General features: G+C 39.6%; 1 protein-coding gene across 2 annotated transcripts in view; it reads left to right on the forward strand.

The window, feature by feature from the left end:
- LOC139118943 (cohesin subunit SA-2-like) overlaps positions 1-19,263 on the forward strand; it is a 36,839-nt gene that overhangs the window by 4,787 nt on the left and 12,789 nt on the right. For both annotated transcript variants that reach the window (XM_070682521.1, XM_070682522.1), the window contains exons 4-19: positions 348-467; positions 1,040-1,219; positions 2,234-2,438; positions 4,865-5,090; positions 5,410-5,533; positions 6,173-6,351; positions 6,718-6,931; positions 7,149-7,263; positions 10,321-10,424; positions 11,559-11,654; positions 14,497-14,646; positions 15,540-15,680; positions 16,394-16,464; positions 17,057-17,222; positions 17,534-17,789; positions 18,567-18,715. In XM_070682521.1, the coding sequence (XP_070538622.1) occupies positions 348-467; positions 1,040-1,219; positions 2,234-2,438; positions 4,865-5,090; positions 5,410-5,533; positions 6,173-6,351; positions 6,718-6,931; positions 7,149-7,263; positions 10,321-10,424; positions 11,559-11,654; positions 14,497-14,646; positions 15,540-15,680; positions 16,394-16,464; positions 17,057-17,222; positions 17,534-17,789; positions 18,567-18,715 (2,496 nt within the window). The remainder of the gene's footprint in view (positions 1-347; positions 468-1,039; positions 1,220-2,233; positions 2,439-4,864; positions 5,091-5,409; positions 5,534-6,172; positions 6,352-6,717; positions 6,932-7,148; positions 7,264-10,320; positions 10,425-11,558; positions 11,655-14,496; positions 14,647-15,539; positions 15,681-16,393; positions 16,465-17,056; positions 17,223-17,533; positions 17,790-18,566; positions 18,716-19,263) is intronic.

Here is a 19,263-nt window from a genome sequence, read left to right on the forward strand (position 1 = left end):
ACAAATTTTCAAATTGAACTGTTGGTTTTTGTGATCTATTAATACAGGATTTCAAGTGTTTTGCCACACGACCACTGTACACGTGCTGCTCTCAGCCTCTTTGCAAGAGTGATCATTGTATTTAAGCAAAGCTAACGATATTTCTACGCATTGTAGATAGGACAGAACACTGGCTTTTATTAATCTGCTCACTGATCTTCACATGTTTTGCAGTAATTTTGGAATGCCACACAGGTTTTGCATTGAGAGGAGTGCCAATGTGACAGTGTTAACACAGTAGTGTGTGTATTTTTAGCACTTATGTTGCCTTGTTCGTGATTGTATCCTTTTGATATTAAATGTTTTAGGGTAAGAAGGGCAAACGAGGTAAAGGCAAAGGAAAACTTCAGCAAGAATTGGAACAGCAGAATGGTGCAGAGCCTGTCACACTCTTTGAAATTGTAAAACAAGGCAAAGGTGCATTACAGGTGAGACTTGTAATTATTTCACCACCATGGGTGTACCGTGCTTTCAGTTATTTGAGCTGGGTGAAAGAAGTTATCTTCGCATAAGTAAAAGTTTTTTCAATGTACCAATTACTTTGTCATCTAGGAAGCAGACTATAATATTGAAGTTGGTTTACTGAGCAAGAATATTGATGAGATTATTAATGAGATTCTCAAAATTTAACAACCTCAAAAGACACTATTACATGATAAACAAAGTAATTTCCACTCATTCTCTAGTTGAATATGTGTGGTAGCCTTTGGAAGCAAAATTTGCAGAACAGAGAGCAGTTCTGAAATGAAATTGCCCTGATCTCACAGTTGATTTGTAAGCTGTGAAATACACAAACATGTAAACAGAAAACCTGTGAAAATTATTGAAATTGACCTTGTGAAAGTTTGTTGAAGAGAGAATAAGTACTGTAAGTTTGAAGATATGAACTACAACGTTACTCCAACTATAGGATTATGAAGCTAAATTATCTATACACATCTTTCTCTCAGTAAATGCCTGTGTTAGACAAAAAATCTACAACTTTTTTTTCCACTATTAGTCTGTGGTTGATGAGTGGATTGAATCCTACAAGAATGACAGGGACGCCGCCGTCATCGATCTGATCAACTACTTCATGCAGTGTTCTGGCTGCAAAGGCCTGGTTACACCAGAGATGTACGTGTCTGGCAACATGGACTACAGTGATATCATCAGGAAAATGACAGAAGAGTTTGATGAGGTACAATCGGCATTTAGCGACATCAGATATCTTTGGTCCACTCATGTCCCTTTTTGTTTTCCACTTTAGTTGTTTACCCCTGGCTCTAGGTTCAGGACGTGACAGGGATAACCTTATTACAATGGCGGTAATATTTGCAATATATCTCTCCCATTCATCCTGTGACAGTCTTTCTGCAGATTGGAAGCTAGTTGTATAACTTTACTGCGGCTGGGCATCTAGCTGGTTAAATCAACTACGTGGTGTTACACCATAAGCAGTAATGGAATGCCACTATCAATACTCTACATATATCAATATCTCAAGAATCTCATTGTAGAGGGGGACACGGGCGCATTTGTCTTTATTTTCAGGGGGATTTTGTTTAAGTAGGGGGAATTCCCAGTTGCCCGCTGTGGAAAAAATACTATACCACCGGGTTAATAAGATGTTATTTTTTGTCTAGTTGATAACCAAGCATTATGTAAATTGAAAATCGGTTGACAATCAAGAAGGTCGCTAATTGATTTATGTAAAAATAATATGTCAAAGTATATGTACCTTCTAGACAGCATCTAAATTCAACGAAAGTGAAAGACTTAAACTTTTGCTCTAACTTTCCTCAAGGAATCTTTCAATCATTCTCTTTCAAAATCAAGAAAAAAAATAGGGGGTCACCATGCAAATTTTGGTACTAGAGAAACAAATTACCAAAGACTTACCGATATTAGAAATTCAAAATGGCCGCCATCCCTGTATTAACTCTATGGAGAAAATAAAACATTTCAAATTTCGAAAAACTAAGCCAGTGAAAAGTTTTCTTTCACCAAGAGCTTTAAAATTAACCCCCACATGTGGTATATCAGAAGAGAATTGTAAAAGTTTGAGAGTACGAATGTCTGTCCCCGAGGTGCGTTCTACCTTAACACAGAGATTATCATAAGAATAATCATCAAATCTTACTTTTAAAACAGCACAAATATTTGACAAATTTACGCCACCCAACAATTCCCTGTCCCTTCTTCCCAACCCTAGGAGAGTGGTGACTACCCGCTGATCCAGACAGGCCCTGCGTTCAGGAAATTCAAGAACAACTTCTGTGAGTTTGTACAGCTGCTGGTACGCCAGTGTCAGTACAGTATCCTGTATGATCAATACCTAATGGACAACGTCATCTCATTGTTGACTGGCCTGAGTGACTCACAGGTCAGGGCCTTCAGACACACAAGTACACTGGCAGGTAAGTGGAAACTATGTCAGAGTTTTCTCGGGAATTACATGTTATGGCCAGCATGCAATGATCTCACAAAGTTGTCTCTGATTGGTCAGTGTTTTCAAACCGGGTGTTCACCAGGTGCATGAATAATACAACGTCTTGGAGTAGATCAACCTTTCAAATTGCTGCATATCACTGCACTTTGTAGTGATATTCTAACAGTATTTTAGTTCTTTCTTTTTTTGGACTGGATTGAGTTTTGTAGAAAGTCTCCTTTGAGCTACTGAAATCCTTTAACCCTTTTCCTGCCAAGTCTGTGAAAATCCGCTTGAAATTCGGTGTAGCTGGAATCTAAGCACTGGTGACCGTTATTCTCCCAACGCGGTGGAAATCGGGCCCTTTTTGGGTACCCCCTTTCCTGCTAAGTCGACGGCACTACGTTTTGCTATCCCCTGTGCGTTTAGGGGTCATCCAAGGAGAGGTTTTCTGACAAGGAACGCCTTTTCCCCTCGAAATGGGTTCGCGGAGTCGATAGACAGGGAAAGGTGCAGAAACCTGTCCGCCAGTCCCCCACACCCGAGGGGGGCTGGTTTTTTTTTACCGCTTTTTAGCGGACTTGGCAGGATAGCATGGTGACGTTTTCTGGCGGAGTTGGACGTACTTGGCTGCCTGGCACTATAGAGATTGCTGCCGAACTTGACCAACTCGGCAATGCTAATCTAGAAGGCTACCTCTTGCAAACGACTTGGCAGATATGCCGATGGTGCGAGACGAAAGTCACTTATTCAGTGTGCGTGACTGAAAATGAGAACGTATTTTTGACGGGACGGCTCGACTTGTTCCTCCGATGGAACGGATATGAACGACTCGGAAATACCATTACAAACTGGTGTCCGACGTACTAAGCTGGGCTTCAGCTCTGCAAGTTCAAGCCAGGCAACGTCCTTCACCGCCTTGGCCATGCCATTCAATGGACGTAGCTTTGGATTTTTATTTATTCCATCGTCCGAAGTATTGGCTCTGGTTTGCAGGCAAACGTATCCTCTTGCCGACGCATTGGTAACTACGTACGCTGTTTGCGTACAGAGAATTCAAAAGGTGACATGAGGTCAATATGCTACATGTACGGGGATACCGCCTGCATTTAGCAGGGACTGCTTTTGTTATGCAAACCAGCTAGCAGTACAATATGGCTGCCAGCATGTGGACACGTCGATGGCTAGAACAATGGAAGCATATTGCGTTGCACCCGTGCATCGCAAAAGTGAACTGAAGACTTGGGGGTAGTGACTGGTTATCACTGGTTAGCTGCAGCCCAAGCCATGTCGGTACAAACCCGTACCTGACTGAGGACCACTCGATTAAGTCAGTAATGAACGGTAACACTCGTAAGCCAACTCCCAACTGAGCTGGCAAAACTACGTAAAGCTGTGCTTCAATGGCTCAGCCATGTCGTTAATACAACGGCAAAACATAGTTTTTGTGCTACACTGCCAAGTCGTTGGAGGTACGTATTCAATTGACCCTACCCTGGGGAAACAGGACAGGTTTGACGGTGCTGCTGCACCCCTAGCACGACCCTCAGGGTCTCTGACTAACAGACGAGTGAGGTGATGTTTGTGCCTAGCGGACGTACGTAATACTGAAGGAGTTTATTTCCGAAAAAATAAACATGAAACGGCAATAAAATGACGCACTCCCAGGGGCAAACAAAGCCGGTGACCTCAATTTTTTTCTGCAGCAACCCTTGAGCTCCTTCCCCTGTCTACGGGCATGTAGAAATTATCGAAGTCTAACACGTATAAGTACGGCTAAAACTACCCTGAAAATGGGCGATTTCTGCCAAAATGCCTGGCAGGATAACATGCAGGAGAGCCAATCTTTTGCAGGCACATATTATGGGGCGGTTTTCTACTGACTTGGGAGAATAACGGACAAGGGCGCTCGGCAGGAAAAGGGTTAAACTGAGAAATTGGAGTTCAAAAATAGATAGCAATAGTTCAGGTAATTTTGCTATTTCAAACGCATCAATATTCAGGCTGTTGATGAGCATGACATATCAAAACAAATGGAACTAGTTGACGATAGTTTGATCTCCAAATTCATAGAAATTAAGCACACTTCTGACCAAATTCAGTCTGGTAATTGTAAACTCTGACCCCCTAGGACACTGATGATTAGTACCACTCTTGACACGCACCAACCAAAACAAAAGATGATTGTGGAAAATGATGTATACATCCCAGATACAGGTGATCTGATGGAAGAGTTTCATCATATTACATCGCTACAGTATTTTTCAAAACATTTGTAAGTTGTCGGATTTAATAATGTTGTCATGGAAACATGTCCACAACCAGATCATCATGTTTCTTGACTGCATAAATCTCATTTTTCGACCTCTAACAAACCTACCACTCCTATCTTATTTGTCTCCTCCCCCTCGCCAGCAATGAAATTGATGACGGCTCTGGTAAACGTAGCCCTGAACCTCAGCGTCAGTCAGGACAACACCCAGAGACAGTACGACGCAGAGAAAGCCAAGCAAATGCCCAAGAGGGCAGCAGAACGTCTGGAAATGCTGCTGGCAAAGAGGAAGGAACTTCAGGAAAACATGGAAGAGGTCAACCAGATGATGAATAATATCTTCAAAGGAGTTTTTGTTCATCGATACAGGTAATACATTGGTACAATTCAGACAATGTTAACATGGATCCATTTACCAGTCTGTGTCATATTTATAGGATGTTGTGATTTCTAATAAGAATAATGTTATAATTCTGATTTCAACTCACAAAAACAATCTGAAGGCAGTCACCTGTAATTCCTCCAATGTGACGTGTGTCTCTTCACTTTGATTTGATCGACAGAAAGTATCAAACTGTAAGCAGTGCTTTCTGTAGTTTTGTTTGTGCAACAAATTGCTATTTTCATATTTTCATAGTCCATAATTTCCTTGTGTGACTGTGGTATGCTTTTATTTTGTCGATGACAGAGATACACAGCCGGAAATCCGAGCTATCTGTCTCGGTGAAATTGGCATCTGGATGAAAAATTACAGTGAGACTTTCCTGAGTGACAGTTATCTGAAGTATGTTGGCTGGACTCTGCATGACAAGGTGAGGCTTCAATTTCACTGGACAAGAATGAAATAAGTCTGTTTACTGTCTGTGATGTGTATGTATGCATGTATTTATGTATGTATGTAAATTTATGTATGCATGTAATATGGATATATATGTATGTATGTATGTATTCATGCATGAATGTGATGTATGTATGTGTGTGTGTGTGTGTGTGTGTGTGGGTGGTGTGTGTATGTATTTATGTATGTATGTGTGTGTGTATGTATGTATGTATGTGTGTATGTATGTATGTATGTGTGTATATATATAGGTATGTATGTATGTATGTATGTATGTATGTATATGGTATGTACATATGTGCATGCATGTGAGGTTCTAGATCACCTGGAGTACAGTGTTGATACCAAAGCTGACTGTACAAAACAATTTGTGGTGGGAATGTAAGCTGGTTTTATACTTATGAAAATAGTAGTTTATGCATGTATTTATGTATCTATGTAGAGTTCTGTATATGTGTGTATGTGTGTGTGTTTGTCCGTCTGTCTGTCCATTTTCGTCAAAAATATGCAGTCCTTCACACAATTACAGTATTCTTCAGCAAGTACAAATCCATACCAAAGGCTTCCCATCCAGTCAAGATTATTTAAGTTATTAATTTTGTTCTATCATCAGGTTGGTGAAGTGAGACAGAAGTGTTTGTTTGCGCTGATTCCTCTCTACTCCAATCCTGAACTGGCCCCCAAGCTGGAGCTTTTCACCAACAGATTCAAGGATCGTATTGTCTCCATGACACTGGACAAGGAAGTGGATGTTGCCGTGCAAGCTATCAAAGTCGTAACACTTATCTTTAAGTATGTATCAATAATTTCAATCGGAATTTTTTTTTTCAAATGTATCCTTTGTCAAAACAGATGGATTACAAGTATTCCTTGGTTTGGATTCAAATCTAAATAAGTTGTTCAACAGATTGCAGAATTATTTTGCCATTCAAATGTCACTCAGTATGCTGATTTGGTCAAATTATTATGCACTGCGCTCAGGTCAAGTAAATCATAAAATCTGAAAATGTGAGAAAAATTTTCATTCAAATGAAAATAAAATAATGAAGAAAATGATGAAAATAATGAAGAGAAAATCATTGACCGGAAGTAGTCAGGTTTTGAAATGGTAAAATGTAAAAACTCAAGCATATTAAATGAATGGGATTCATTTCACAGATTCAATGAAGAAATCTTGTCCACGGAAGACCGAGAGAATGTCTACCAGCTGGTGTATTCTTCCCATCGCAATGTGGCCCAGGCAGCTGGAGAGTTCTTGAATGAATGCCTCTTCAAGCGTGATGATGTACAAGCCAGTCACCGTAGCAACAAGAGGCGCAGTCCTAACGCTCCTCTCATAAAGGACATGGTACAGTTTTTCATTGAAAGTGAGGTATGTTGTCTGGATAAACAAAAAGTAACCATTGTTGTTGCTTTTTATGCCTTGATAGTCCTGTTTGAATGAACCTTACAATTGTGTTGCCTTCAAACAAAAAATCAGCTGGCCATACCATTTTAGACATAGGGGTGTTGAGTACCATTATGAAGTTGCAGACTGACAACCACAATGGTTGTTCTGAAATGATTTTTGTACCATTGGTTTGATATAGCTCCATGAACATGCAGCGTATTTGGTTGATGCATTGTGGGATATCAACGAGATGGTGAAAGACTGGGACTGTATGACGGAATTGTTACTGGAAGAGCCAGGCAGAGGTGAAGACGGTAAGCGGAGAATTTGAATCAGAATCGAGTGAAATAGAGAATGTTTGACTGCAGATGCTATTCTTCTTTATGGAGTTTTCAAATCTTTGTTATCGCAGGATGCAGAGATCAAGAATTGTAGAATTCTGATCTCAAGGTGTGACATCCTGATTGATCTCTGTGGAATGCATGAGTTTGTTGTCACATTATTTCCAGTAATATGCTTGTACCTATGTGTTGGGAAACTTTGGGTGAATAGGAACTGTTGTTTACTTATCTGTTGCTGACTATTCTCTGTTAAACTCTAAATAATTATATTATTGTGCTCATACACAAAAAGTACAAGTGGTATTAAATGTCAGGTGTATTAACCCTTTACCTGCCAGACAGTATCACTTCCCCATCTGCCAAGTCAGTAAAAAGCGGTATTGAGCCAAAACCATCTGTATTTTCACCCACGTGGCTTGGTATGTTATAGCAGCTTTAGTCCGTAAAAATCATGTTTACCTTCAAATCTTCAAGTCTTTGTTAAAATGCACCATATGGGACATGTTTTGCTTCACAAGTTTTAACCAACTTGACCTGATGGTGAAATATGAAATAAACCCTTAAAATTGAAAACACTGTTGAGGAAAGGGAACAAAGATATTACCAGCAATATTTAACATGTTTGTCATGTCCTGATTGATTAAACCCAACCTATCATGCAACAGACTTCAAAACACTATGTTACATAAATGTACAGGGGATTTTTTTTTGATGGCCCCAATTTTGATGCTAATTTATGTATGTTCGTAATCATAAAGTGTTAAGTTTCTGTTTTCGTGAACACGGGACACAAGTAAATTTCAAATTTTGCACACCATTCCTGAACAAAAATGAAACTTCTCACTGATTGAAATGACCCTAAGATCTGTACAATAAGATGGCAGGGCTGTCAATTATAGCCGGTCACCGGCGGCAAATCGCCGTCTGACACAGGTCTTGCCGCCGCCTGTTTTCCCTATTCAAGGCCTGCAATAATGATCTTTACACACTGTTATGAATTCTTTCCTGTCCAAATTCTACCGTTGGCTGCGCTGTGCTACAGAGGCGCAGCCCCTAAGGCTCGTTGGTAGCCGATTTCTGATTGGTTTTAATCGGTACTGTCAAAAGCTTTACGTGTTCTGATTGGTTTTCGGACGTACACGATCGATATGGCTACGAAAGTCGACAGCCTCGTTGGATTTATGGGTCCAGAAAAGACCCCGAGAGGCTCACACTAGCTCTGGATATAAAAGTAATGTCAATATTGTAAATCATTTTATTTTCCTGAGGAATTTCAGTGATCGGGGTTTCAATCCATCAATGGTATAGCATGCAATGTAGATTTCACGCCGCGTCTGAGCAAAATGCCATAGCATTACGTGTATTTAGCGACTGGAATTTTTTATTTGTTTTCCCGTTTGCAGATCGTGAACACTCTTTACAATGAGTAAGAATCGTTTACTCAACGCAAAACAAACTTTGTGGGGATTGACATAATTTTTAGTGAGTTTTGACTACCACTGAATTTGTTTGCACCAAGCCGCCGTTCTATGAAATGTATTCATACGGTAGGTAGTACATGCTGTGTACTGTGATTGTTTCGAAGGCCCGAGTATTGAAGTTTGATAAATATTTTCCGACATCCGAAATCTTTCCTCAAAAGCAAATATCGGTATTCCGATCCTTCAAAATCATTTACCAAGACCAACATTTTTTAATGTTTAGGGCAATCACAAAATTTAGCTAAGCTTGACTATATACTTTCGCGGTATCTTGCACGTACGTGCGGCGCGGCGGTAAACCATGTTTTGGATATGGATAACATGCATGTAGTGAGCCTACCCTCTTGGCAGGCGTGGGTTTCGACAAAACTCTGACTATTGTGAGGGATATCAGAATAGATACTAATTACTATGATAGTCATCAGGAGAAAATATTTGATCGTTAACTTTCACGCGCAAGGATTTACTACGTAAATAAATCAACATACTCTCAATCTTGTCAACTGAGAGGCCGACGGACAACGAAGGCACGCAATTTCATTAGTGGATGTAAACTTGAGTATTGTAATTGTTTGGATGACGTAGCGTCTACTCAAATTGTCTCTGGTAATGGTCTCGTATTTACCCCATTACATTTGTAAATTTTCACACTGGAAATTCATAGCCGGTAACTCTGAGGAGAGGTCTTGAAACAGACAAAATAAAATTACATCAGTATCAACCAGACGCAGATCGGAATTTTTTGTCGTGACGTTATGACATCAGTTTTACAGTGGGGACAAGATTTTTTTTAGATTCTAATACGATTAGCTGTTTTTGAATGGAACGTATTACAATTATTGAATTACTTTCTGCAGATGTTGTTTCTTAAGAAATAGTTTCTGCAGGTGTAGTTTCTAAAGCTACATCTGAACACGGTCTTTTGTGGAGGGACCGTGATCTGAAGAAATAGTTTTTGCAGATGTGGTTTCTGCTGAAGCTACTGTTTCATCAGCCTGAGAATCACACAATATTGAGGTATTGTCAGCTGGTACTGCTATACCGATACAAGCCTTGGGCTTAGATGAGTACTCCAGTGATTCTGATTATGGTTCAGATTATGATCTTTATTAAGCAGGTTGTAATTCAACACAATTTGTAGGCAAATAATAATAATAACCTGGTGTATCAATAAACAATAAACTCTGTAATACTGTTTGTCTTCCATAATTTATTTCACAAGATTCAATTTCATGTTAGTTTTATACTTCAGTTATAATAAACTTGACAGTAAATTGCCCTCAAAAGTGCCACCACAGGCCACCAATTGAAGATGAATAATTAGAAAAGCTTCAGCTTCAGGAGGGGGGGCACCCCCCCCCTGGCCTCCCCCCGCGTGCGCTTGCGCGCACGCCTTCCTCCGCTTCGCTCCGCACAATGCTGTACCCTCCTGTTCTTTCACTTGTACCCTTCTATTCTGAAAAACATTGACAGCCCTGAGATGGCACATCAGAGGTGTTAGCAATCACGAAAACCACATACTGTAATTGCAATGACATTATCTCTACAGCTTTGGATGACCGGCAGGAGACGGCGTTGATAGAGGTAATGGTAAGTGCCGTCAGACAAGCTGCCCATGGTCACCCACCTGTAGGGAGAGGATCTGCCAAGAAGGTATGTATCTCATTCTCTTGCCATCGCTGTTTGACCCAAATATATTTTGTAAAGGGACAAAGTCACTTTTTCTTTACTTTTTGTGATAACGAGGAAATATAGAATACTTGGATAAAGTCATTCAGGGTACAAAATGCCAAAATTTCAAAAATTACCCCTTTGCTGGATGCAAACATTATTTGTTTATGACCTCTAAACAAATAAACATTGCCACAATGTAAGGGAAAGCTGTTATCCTTATCTATTTAAAAAGCACTGCTAATGAAGATTTCATTACAAGAGCCTGGATTTGGTTCAAAGTTCATGTTATAGTCTATTTTCAGCCATGCATAGTGAGAGTTGTACACTTAAATTTTTGAAGTTGAATTTCTTTATACAGATTGTAAAATGTTTCGCTGAATGTTTTATCTTGTCTTGCTGCAAGCAGAGTTGAGGTTGTGCACAGTTGACCAGTATTTCTGCATGTTTCAAGAAGTCAAACAACACAAACTACTTTTCATATCAAACAAAATTCACGAAAAAAGCTCAAAACTGAGTGACTTCATTCTTTTAAAGGATCACAGAAAATCCACATTCAGCAGTTGGTTAAACACAGAAATCAAATACACCATGGTACAAACAAAACCATATGTACAAACGTGCATAGAAATATGTGTATTTCTTTATGCGTTTGTAGACACAGGTTGGTTATGCCATCATGTGATATCTGTGGCATAAGTGTGTAGAAGACTATGCGTCCTTCACATTTCAGATAGGACATCTGGAGGGAAAATGTGGAACTATTTTATCATCATGAGACATGACTTGTACATGAGAATAGAGAACTGTGGTAGAAAGGTGATTTTGGCTGTCGCATTATTCTGCACTTAGGAAACAAAATTATCAGAATATTTTTTCTCCAAACAAATGCCCCTGACTCAAAAATATATTCTTTGACTCAAGAAACATTTATTATCACATACAGTTTACTGATGACTCAGAAATTTGTAAACTGTATAAAAGTTCAGAAGTCTTGTAAGTTAGAGGGCGCTGTCAATGGGGTATAGGCTTGAATTAAAAACTGCACCTAGGGTAAAAGGTTCACTCAGAAATGGAAACATGAAATCTGATCTTTTCTTTTTGCTCACCACGCAGCAAATCTTAACAAGTAAAGAGAAGAAAGCCGTGATGGACGACAAGATGAAATTGTCCGAACACTTCATCACAAAACTCCCAGAGCTTCTTGCCAAGGTAAGGTGAACAAATGGAACATATACACACCCTTGGGCCCCCTAGTTGTCATTCAATCATTTCGTTTTCCCATGGCTATGTGACTGCGAACGTCAAAATGAACCGGAGATCAACTTTGATAAGCCCCTATCAATTTCCCTCGCAATCTTCCAATATCCCTTGGAAAACACCGATGTACTTTGGTTAGTGTTGCTGATAAACAGCCAATAACATACAAGGCGCCTGCTGTGTTACTGCCATCGATCTCCCTTCTATTTCTGGCTCCCTTTCCAGAAGAAACCATTTTGAAGCCCAAAGTGGTTGACAAGAAATAAATAAAGCATGCGATTTTAAGACCTTTAATTGTAATATTAATTTCAAACTCGATTTTTCACAGAACCTGTTTTGCATTGTTACGTGTGTTGATCCTGTTATCGTGAAGTATTTCCCATATGCAGTCATGTCACATGACATACTTTACCCAAACTTGAATAGTAAATTCCATGAGCTTGCAAAGTAAACAAATGTCAGTGTGAGAGCACATGGATAGGCAATAGCAATGTTTCAAGTACTAGTTGAGTTCCACGGTAAAATTAGAAACATTCACTCGGAACGACTGAGATACAGCCAGTTGGTATATCGTGTGACAGACAATGTCGTTGTACTGAGTGAGGCCCTGATTTGACTCTCGGCTGGCCGGTGAACTTATACTCGTGGAAATGCCCAGTTCTCCAGTATTTCATTATGACATCGTTCACAGTGCCACAGTCCCTCCTTTGTGGAGGGACTGTGACAGTGCTGAGCATGCAATGCATTTCTGTGGCGATACTGGTTTGGGAAACGCCTGTCACCATTTTTCTATGATGGTCTTTCTTGCCCAAAAATCCATTGTAAGGCAAATTGACGTCGACAGAGACAAAAATATTCTCACGATTTTATGAACTGGCATACACTGATTACATCTGGGTCTCTCTATACTGGACCTAATGCAGTGCACATACTGATCGACAACCATAGATAAGACAGCAAAACTCAGCCAAAATTTCAGAGATTAACTGACACTGTGTTTTATATCGCTGTTTTAAATCAAACTGATTACACAATCTCTGGATACAGAAATGGCATTTTGGTGAAATTTCAGCATCAAAAAAATCCTAAAACTTGACATGAGGACGTCATGTGCCGATCAACAGCATAGTTCACTGTGAACTGGCATTTATTGACTCATGCCATGGACTACATAGAGAGTAGAGAAACTGTCGATGATTGACTGCACGGAAAAGCAGTCTGCATCTTGTGAAAACAACATAGCAGTGAAAATTGTAATAGTCACCAGTAAAAACTCTTCACAGATGAAAGGATAATTGCTTCAAACTAAGAAACTTCATGTCCAGAGAATGAAAACTAACATCGTGGTCCGTGAATGAAAATAAACAATGGCGGACGTTACTGTGTAATGAACTATACTATTTAGGTGACGGGGGTGGGCAGGGTCAAAGGATCAAGAAAGTACTGGAAAAACATGTCATTTTCCTAACGATTCTGTCTCAGGAACTCCAGCGTCCCATTGTTTTGTGGTATATAACATGTGTGCCATGAGCTTCGTTGAATACACTGATATCAAACAGCCATAGCTGTAAACTGGCGCAAAATGGTTTGATCCATGCAGAAGCTTGCATAGGGAGATCGAATGGAGATAGCACAGCTGGCACAGTGTATGGTTTACTGACCAAAGTACCTCGGTGTTTTCAAAGGGGTATTGGAAGATTGCGAGGGAAATTGATAGGGGCTTATCAAAGTTGGTCTCCGGTTCATTTTGACGTTCGCAATAAACATCAAGAGGATGTTGCTCAACTTGTGTGATAGCCTCATTTAGCAGTAGATCTATATACATACTATAGATGAAGGACCTATAGTAATCCTGGTGTGCCACATACTAAAGATGCTCACATCATGTCTGTTGTAACGGCAGGCTTTTGGCAGTTTGGCCATTTGGATTACATCTTGAAACTTTACACAAAGGACTGGTGTCAGTGCTACTGCACAGATGCAGCAAACCGTCTTTAAACATACCTGGGAGGCTACAAAGAAGTGGGCTAGACAAGATTCAATCAAGATTCTTCAGATGTATAGCAAAATTATCTGATGAAACCTGGAAGTGAGAAAGACAAATATGATGGTTTTAGTGTACAATCTCATTTAACCCTTTTCGTGTCAAATGGTATAATTTCCCCAATTGCCAAGTCAGTAAAATTTCACGTATTTAGCCAGATCATATGAATTTTCAACCACTTGGCTTAGTCTATTAAAAGCAGCTTTAGTTCATAAAACTCATGTTTACAGTCTCTATACTTTCAATGGCCTTCAACTGTGAAATACTTTGTTAAAATTCACCATATTGAACTATGAAATACTTTGTTAAAATTCACCATATTGAACTATGAAATACTTTGTTAAAATTCACCATATTGAACTATGAAATACTTTGTTAAAATTCACCATATTGGACATGTCCTGCTTCCAACTGGTTTTAATCAACTTGACGGGGTCGTGAAATATGAACTTGGCAAGATAAGGGTCATCCCTACTTTTCCTCTGCTTTTGCTCTGATTGTTGAACTTTAACCAGAAATGAAAGCCATCAAAGTTCGAATTTGCAATGTATTAATCCTGGCATTTGAAGAGCATCAATCTCATAAAAACTGAAACATGTATTCTATTCATGCTGATCTCTGTTGCAGTGTTCACACTATGAAAATAAAATAATCCATCATTGTCTATATTTAGGGCATTGCATACACCATCTGAAATGTCCAGCATAGCAACAGCTGTTTCTACATGGCTTTCTTGACTTCATTTTGCAGTACATTGTGGACGCAGAGAAGTTGGCCAACTTGCTGGAGATCCCACAACACTTTGATGTGGAAATCTACACTACAAGTCGACTGGAGAAACATCTCGACACTCTGCTGAAGCACATGAAAGAAATCGTTGAGAAACATACCGAATCAGAGGTTAGTGGGAATGCAGTGAGCTGTTCCAAGTGCCAGTTGTGTTTATTTTTGGTTGTATTTAAACACTGGAATATTCATCTTTAAGCTGGAAGGCAAATGTAAGATTGAGAAAAAAATTCTTCAAAATGGCATCCATCGTAGGGAGACAGATACATGAAAGTTCAATGTGAAAAGAATTTGAAGTGAAATTTTAAGACTATCAAGCCAAATCTTAGCCCTGCGTACGATGCTGTGTGTTCCGCACAGCTAATAGCCCCGCTCACCACAGCCCTGCAAAGACCCGTACGTAGAGTTGGTGACTTCAAATCCATTTTTGGACTTGACGTAAAAAGCCAAATTACTGCCGAAATTCAGCGTTCTTGGGCCCAAGTCGTATCCCTGCCTACCTCAGCTACTCGATCGCTTCCTAAAATGCCAGTCTTTTGTTCTTTTTTCGTAAATAACCGTCGATGTCGGCAACTCTCTAGCTAGCCCTGCGTACGTACGCAGTGTACGCTGTGTGTTAGGAACGCACACAGGGAATGCACAGCGTACACTGCGTACGTACGCAGGCTAGCGAGAGAGTTGCCGACATCGACGGTTATTTACGAAAAAAGAATAAAAGACTGGCATTTTTGGAAGCGATCGAGTAGCTGAGGTAGGCAGGGATACGACTTGGGCCCAAGAACGCTGAATTTCGGCAGTAATTTGGCTTTTTACGTCAAGTCCAAAAATGGATTTGAAGTCACCAACTCTACGTATGGGTCTTTGCAGGGCTGTGGTGAGCGGGGCTATTAGCTGTAGCGGAACACACAGCATCGTACGCAGGGCTAGCCAAATCTGTGCATAGCTTTTGATAAGATAGTTAGTTTTGAATGGCTGAGTATGGTTTACTGTGTTTGTGCACCATGTAGGTACTTGATGCATGCGCCAAGACGATAGAGTATCTGTGTAATGAAGAGTACGCCATCCAGCCTAAAGTTGATGTGGCCAGGAGTACACTGATTGATGGACTGGTGGAGAAAACCAAGAGAAGTTATAAAGCTTTCATGGAGGTAAGATTCTGGCTTTTGACAGTCTTCACTGTCTGTTACTAGTCGGGTGGTGGATAGTTTTGTAACCTCCCAGTACACAGAAGGATAAAGTGAAATAGGAAAATGGACTTTATGAAAGATCCATAGCCATCAGAGATGACGTAGGTCGTGCCGATACACACATGGGTGCTTTGTTGCCAAATATGAGTGTAATATGGACATATCACCCTAAACATTTCATTCATCAAATTATACAAAGACAAAAAGTATCTTTTTTTTTAAATGTGCTATTTATAAGCGTCTGCTCTAACCACTAGATGTCTTTATTCTCACTTGTTATGCACCTGGTCATAGTCGTTTTAATATGATTGAACATGCCTGGGCCCCTTGTCAAATTTTTTCGCTTATTTACCTCCCCTACCAAGTACAAATTGCGTGTTCACAAAGACAAAGAACAGCACAAAGGATGCAAAAAGGGAAAGTAAAATAAAATGAAACTTTTATGCGGTAAAATGCCCTGTTAGTACTCAAATCTGGCAAGGGGAATACATCTTTAGTAGCTGTAGCAAAATGCAACATTGTACTCTCAGGCAGACATGAACATTTTGCCCTTTTGAAGTTTCGTTTAGGGGGAGGGGGGAGGGGGTTTTTATCTAAACGAAGAAATTTCGTTTCTTGGACTTCTGCGACAATCTGAGACGGTCCCTAAATGGCTGAATCTCATGGCATTGCAGGCCGATGAACCGGATGAAGATGATATTTATGCTGTGTCATCAAGCATCAAGAGAATCAATGCGTTTTATAAGTAAGTCGTATCATTCATCTCTACTGATATTCAAATCAGTGGTGAAATTAATTGTATCCTATTGTGACTCTGATCATGATAACTTCAATTCAGTATGATGTTGAAGTTGTCTTTGTAAATCAAGTGGCAGAAAACTGAAATAATAAAAGTAATATATGTATAAAGTGTGTTTCAGAATCTCATCTTAATTGCCTGTACAAAGTTCAACCATCCTAATGCTGAAAAGAAAATCTCAGTTGAATGACTTCAAGTGATGGGAACATTCTCCAGGTTTTAGGAACTATTGTACATTTTATGCCATGTGAGAAAAGGTGAACTATTAGAAAAGGTGAACTATCTTGGCATTGTTTTCATTATTGTATTTCTGTTGATGTAATTTATGTATATTAGATTGATGGCCTAGGATTTGTGAATGAGGAGGCCATACTATCAAAAACATTTGGATATACATAAAGTGTGCTGGTTTAACCCTATCCCCGTCATGGTTTACCCCAAACCTATTGTTGTCAATGGTGATTAGGGACCTGTTTACAGGAAATGAGGGGTGACAGCGAAAATCTGTTACATCAACATTTTCATTAAATCCTTGCAGTTACCATGACCTGACAGGATGGAATCTGTACGACATGTTGTATACATTGGTGAAGCAAGGCAATGATCGCAGTGTACCTGAAGAGATCCTGACCAAAGCAATCAGTTGTATACAGTGTGCTCTGATGTGGAGTCTGAAGAGACTTGACGAAAGTAACCCAGATAAGGTATGGTGCAGCTGCAGGGTCATTCTCAAATTTCCATTTCATTGTGCAAGCTCTTAGGTATATAGCTTGTTTATGTTCTTCGAGTCTTTCATATTGTACACATTTAAAGTTTATCGTGTTGGTTACAGTGTTCTCTCCAGGAATTTGCATAACAATATGAAAATCACTGGTACAGAAGCAAAGTGTAAAAAGAAGTTGCAGTTGAAGCGTAAGCTTGAAAGGGAGAATTTGAGATGAGTTTGTTCAGTTACAAGTGTCTTCTGTTACCAATATTTTCAAACTTTCCATATTTCATGTCTTTTTAAAAACAGGGTGATATGAAGAAACTGAGGAAGCGTGTGTCAGACACCATGAAGCAGTGTAACAACCTTATGCTGATTAATTCCAACACCAATGTCAAAGAAGAGGCTTTCATCACCGTCTGTGACCTTCTAGTGACCTTCAGCAAACAGCTGGGCAAATGTGCTGCTGTGTTGAATTCGCTGGTGTACACGCCAGACAGGGACTTGCAAGACAATCTCACGTCATTCATCTCAGAAAATATCTTTGTTGAGGACGAGGATGGAGGTAGGTTCTTTTTGCTAGTTTAGCATTTGATAGATGTGGTGAGATTGACTGAAAGTCTGCGTGTAAATGTGTGAAAATTTACAGTTGAAAAATAACAGTGTTTTACTTTGACCATAAAATACAAAAAATTTACCAATGTGATAAACAATAATGTGTTTGTGGGACTTCATAAAATTTCAAAGAATTGAACAGATTGTTTGACAGCAAGAAACACTAACCAATATCAGAATAGGGAGGTTCCTGTGTTTGTTTGTGGTAAAACTTTTGAATGGTCTAACGCAATTGTGTGAAGTGATCTTCCTTGTAGTTTTAACCTGTTCACCCCCAATTTGCTGTAAACAGGTCCACATTCACCATTGATAATAATGCCTTTCGGCCAAAACATGGTAGTGAAAGGGTGAAGGGAATAAACCATCCAACCTTAGGAGTTTCTTTCACATATTTCTTGATCACAAGACGGTAAAAGGGACAGCTTAAATGGACATTTAACCTGTTCACCCCTAATTCCCTGTAAACCAGTCCACAATCGCTATCGATAACAACGGGTTTTGGGCCAAACCACGGTGGTGAAAGGGCTAGATGTTGCATATTAGTGGTAAAGGGAAGGGGATGTGACAAGCAAGGAAATTTCTTACACTGGTACTTGCAGAAGACAGGACATTCCAACCAGTATGTTAACATTGGAGGTTGGATTTGTTTCTGTCAAAAAGTAAGGTGCCATCTCAAAAATATGTAGACAAGAACACAGTCCCTGACATGTTACTATTTTGTTATCAGGTCATGATGATGAGGAGGAAGGCGATGATTCTGCTAAGATTGAGATGCTTCACAAGAGGAGAAATCTACTGGCCTGTTTCTGTAAACTCATCGTCTTCAACATCATCGAGATGAAGGCTGCCGCTTCTGTCTTCAAACACTACATGAAGGTGAGTCCACTGAACATGAATTGACATTGAGAACCATGCAGTTCTCGTGACATAGAATAATTATGGCTGTAATAGTGTTACCCAATGTACATGACTTCTGCCAAGCCTTAACTGTGTGTGCATCGCATAAAGTGATCTTAATATTTTTGAAAAACGCAAATGTGATAGAACTCGGACTTCTGACAGCTCAGCTTGTCCAGCATGCCAAGAGACTGCGTGATGAACTTTCATGGCATCAAAGTGTACCAGAATTGTACAGAAAGATTTACAATTCCTCCTGTTCTGCTTGCATCAGGATAAAGTTGGAACAGGCTGTTTAACCTTTTGAGTGCCAACAATTTTTGTCACCTTTGTAAAATGAATCTCAAACAATTTCTTTCACATTTTCTCAGAAATTATGATAAAAAACTGAAGCCAATAGGATATCATGTCAATTCAGTCCAAATCTTTTACAAAAATTACAGAAAAATATACAAAAATTTACAAAATGTTGCACTAAAATTTATGAGGGAAAAATATGGCACTCAAAGGGTTAAGTGAGGTAGCGT

This window comes from Ptychodera flava, chromosome 19, assembly GCF_041260155.1.
Source record: "Ptychodera flava strain L36383 chromosome 19, AS_Pfla_20210202, whole genome shotgun sequence".
In the NCBI taxonomy this organism is placed as follows: domain Eukaryota; kingdom Metazoa; phylum Hemichordata; class Enteropneusta; family Ptychoderidae; genus Ptychodera; species Ptychodera flava.